Below are 3387 nucleotides of genomic sequence, written 5' to 3'. Positions count from 1 at the left end.
CTTAATTGCTGCCAAACTACATAAACTTAAAATATCGAAAAATATACAGCGCGCGAATTTTAAATGAGAATTTCCGAAAACTTTTCGGTCTTAATGTACCATTCATATTCATGAAAAGTGATGTTCTTATATCGTTAATTTTATTAAATAATTTTAAATTCGTAAAGATATTTGAATTGACTGATTGGGATTTGAGGAGGCGCGGTTTAACACATAGCTAATATTTATTTTCTTTAAGATTAAGCATAATTTTTATATAGTAATAAATAATAATCCTTTAGTCGTAAGATGTTAAATTTAAATTTTTATATATTGTTGTAAATATAATTATCATTGAATAATTTACACCATCGATTGAAAATAAACACTTTTCAAGCGATCGTTCCATTTCAGAATGAAACGAAGAGACTAAAATTATTTGCAGACCCTTATTATTGAGGTTATATTAAACTGTTATTGTTTTCAAATAAAACTAAAAATTGTTTTTTAAAAAATTCGATCGAAAATTTCAGTCTTTCATAAAAGTTCACAACAATTTATATATGATTGAGCGATTGTAAAAATGCTTAAGCATTATAAGAGTTTAAGTCATAATTAAGAATATGGAATATGACCAGCAGGAGTTTGGAAAAATTTACTTGCAGTTAAAAGTTATTTGCGTTGATCATTTCGAAACGGCCATATACATAGTTTGTAAGTGTAGCAAGCAGATTGTAGGATGACTTGTGTTAGTTAGGAAATAAGCTAGCTAAAATAAATTTTATTGTTAAATCGGTCTGCTAACGATTTCGAAATATTTATTATTACAGTAATTTAGTGCTTTTAACTTTCTAAACAATGATAAAATTTAAGAAGCCTGCCAACATTTGGGAAGACTAAATACACGATTTTCAGGTTAGTTCTGTGAAAGGTATAAAACAGTAAACAATATATAAATTTATGAGCTGAAATCTATATATATAAAAGAAAGTTGTGTTAGTTACACCACTTATAACTCAAGAACGGCTGAACCGATTTAGCTGAAAATTGGCAGGGAGGTAGTTTAAGGCCAGGAGAAGGACATAGGATACTTTTTATCCCGTTCGACAGCATTCCCGTGTGACTTGACATGAAACGTCAGTGGTGAGAAACGACAAAGTAGGTTTTGAAATTATCAAATTTTTGATATAAGAAAATATTTTATTAAAATTTAACAGATAGAAATATAACTTAGTTAATGTGTTTTTAAAAGTTGTATTAGATCAATATAAGTTTGTGTTGCAATAAATATCGTTTTTAATCAATAAAACTTCCTGGTTGTTGCAAACTCAACAAAATAAATAATTAACAATTATAATGTATGGTATGGTTGAAAATTTGAGTTTTTAGTTTTTTAATAATGCCGCGACCAAGACGATCGAATCTTTCCCGACAAAGCCGTAATGCAAGAAGAATACGAAATACTGCAAATTTAAGGACTGAAGAAGAACAAGAAATTGCACGTGAACAGCGCCGCGATAGTATGGCTCGGCGGAACAGAGTTCGCCGGGTCATCTACTAGTTTTTTATATAACAATTACAGATGAGTTTCACTCATGTAAAAACTTTTATACGCACGCAAGCAATTTATTAACGCTGTTTTCAAAATTGATTCCAACGATTTAGAACTCTACGTAGTACGAAAATGCGTACACATAACTATTTTTATTATTATACTTTTTAAGATATCACAAATAACAAACGCTTTTATGATTGCAATTGATAATATTCCTTATTAGGAACTGCTAGCAAATTTTTTAAGAATAAAAACCTTGTAAATTTAAAACCGAAAATATAGTACAACTTTTTAATGAAAACTTTTCGTTATGCTTTTTTTATTGTAATAAAAAATCAATTGATAGATTTTTAATATATATTTGACAAAACTAAATTATACTTATATTTTTCGTTAAAAACGTTGTATTACAAAAATTTTTCTCTATTTAAGAAATGATTTTTCGGCATAAGTTGCATATCTCTTAAACCTGCTTCTTGTATACATTCTAAAATAGGTCGCCCGGTTTCTACGGCAACAGTCAACCCATTTCTGACGGCTACTGAGCTGATAGTATTTAAATCTGTAGCCAAATCTAGTGCAGCAAAAACTCTGATTATAGCAGTTATACAATCCTGAGAATACTCTCCAAACTCTCCGCTTTGATAATCGTTCGGCAGTATATAATGATATTGGGGCCAGTAGCTTTTTGTAATGAAAAATACACTATTGGAATCCGATGGCTTAAAATTCTTATTTAAACCCCAAATAAAATGTGCAGAATTGACTAACCAAGAGGTGTTTAAAACAATAAGATAACGTAGTGAAAATGCAACAAATAGTGAAGCAGATAGTGAATCATTCCAATATTCGAATGGTGTATTAATCGGCAGAAAGACATGTAGAACAAAAAATAGTATCCAATAGAATCTAAAGAAAGAAAGTATTTAAAAAATTGTATGAATATGTAAATGTGCAGAGGTCGGTACTTTTTTTGAAACATTACTATTTTATCAGCATTAAGATCAGACATATCCACCTCTTTTAATAGTGCTTGCTGCTTTACTGTGTACATCATACATTGAGCGCGTACATGAGCAGAAACAAAATTACGGTTGCTATAGTAAGGATCATGTTCTTTTTGAAATTGTTGGTGATGAAGGCGGTGCAATTGAACCCAATTATAAATGGATCCCTGAAAAAAAGGTATTGATTTAAAATTTCTTTTATAAAATTAAATTTTGTAGATTTGTACTTCTTATATTGCAATATGAGAAAGAATATTTATAATAACTGACTTATTGTCAGTTATTTAATATTAATTTATTGAAATTAAATTTTAGAAATGGTCTAGAATACATATTAATAAAATGATTTTGTTGAAATGTGTAATTTTCTTACGTGTCCGGCCAAAGTTTGGCACAACATTAGAAATAACCTTAATGAAGTTGATGCCTTATATGTTTGATGTGCCCACAATCTATGAACACCAGCAGTAGCACCTAATATTCCCAACAGTGTTAATGATAAAGCTAAAATTGTATAATAAATTGAACAAAAAAATTTAATTTAATTATTTTAAAGAAAACACTCACTGAAGAGGATTGTTTGCAGCGACGTATTCGTAAACATGACAAATATACCATACAGTCCAAGAATATTCAGATGAATATAAAAAAGGACCGATGGCCAACTTACCTCTCGCTTCATGTTTTTTGTAATTTGATCAGATTTCGACTTATTTACTAAGCAATTCTCCTCCATTCTAGTTGCAGTCACCATATATAAATGCTTTTCAAATTAATATTATATTATTACCGATATATTATACATATTGATATTAATATATATATATAAATCAGAATATATATATA

At 28.9% G+C, this 3387-nt stretch overlaps 1 protein-coding gene across 1 annotated transcript; it reads right to left on the bottom strand.

The window, feature by feature from the left end:
• Nucleotides 1–1898: 1898 nt before the first annotated feature.
• Nucleotides 1899–3318, bottom strand: LOC119688059 (acyl-CoA desaturase-like). The gene is made up of 4 exons (XM_038102687.1): nt 3109–3318; nt 2915–3045; nt 2503–2708; nt 1899–2443 (listed from the first exon to the last, which is right to left on the bottom strand). The coding sequence occupies exons 1-4, from the start codon at nt 3293–3295 to the stop codon at nt 1942–1944; spliced, it is 1026 nt and encodes a 341-aa protein (XP_037958615.1). The 5' UTR covers nt 3296–3318; the 3' UTR covers nt 1899–1941.
• Nucleotides 3319–3387: the final 69 nt, after the last annotated feature.

Source organism: Teleopsis dalmanni, chromosome X, assembly GCF_002237135.1.
Source record: "Teleopsis dalmanni isolate 2A chromosome X, ASM223713v2, whole genome shotgun sequence".
NCBI lineage: Eukaryota > Metazoa > Arthropoda > Insecta > Diptera > Diopsidae > Teleopsis > Teleopsis dalmanni.
This window is presented reverse-complemented; position numbering and strand designations above follow the sequence as displayed.

Bases quoted from the DNA above. Each gene is read 5' to 3' on its own strand.
- LOC119688059 (XM_038102687.1), bottom strand. From the start codon at position 3,295: ATGGTGACTGCAACTAGAATGGAGGAGAATTGCTTAGTAAATAAGTCG. The intron at 3,046-3,108 runs GTGAGTGTTTTC...ATACAATTTTAG, and splicing joins GCTGCAAACAATCCTCTTCA to CTTTATCATTAACACTGTTG. The intron at 2,709-2,914 runs GTAAGAAAATTA...CCTTTTTTTCAG, and splicing joins GCCAAACTTTGGCCGGACAC to GGATCCATTTATAATTGGGT.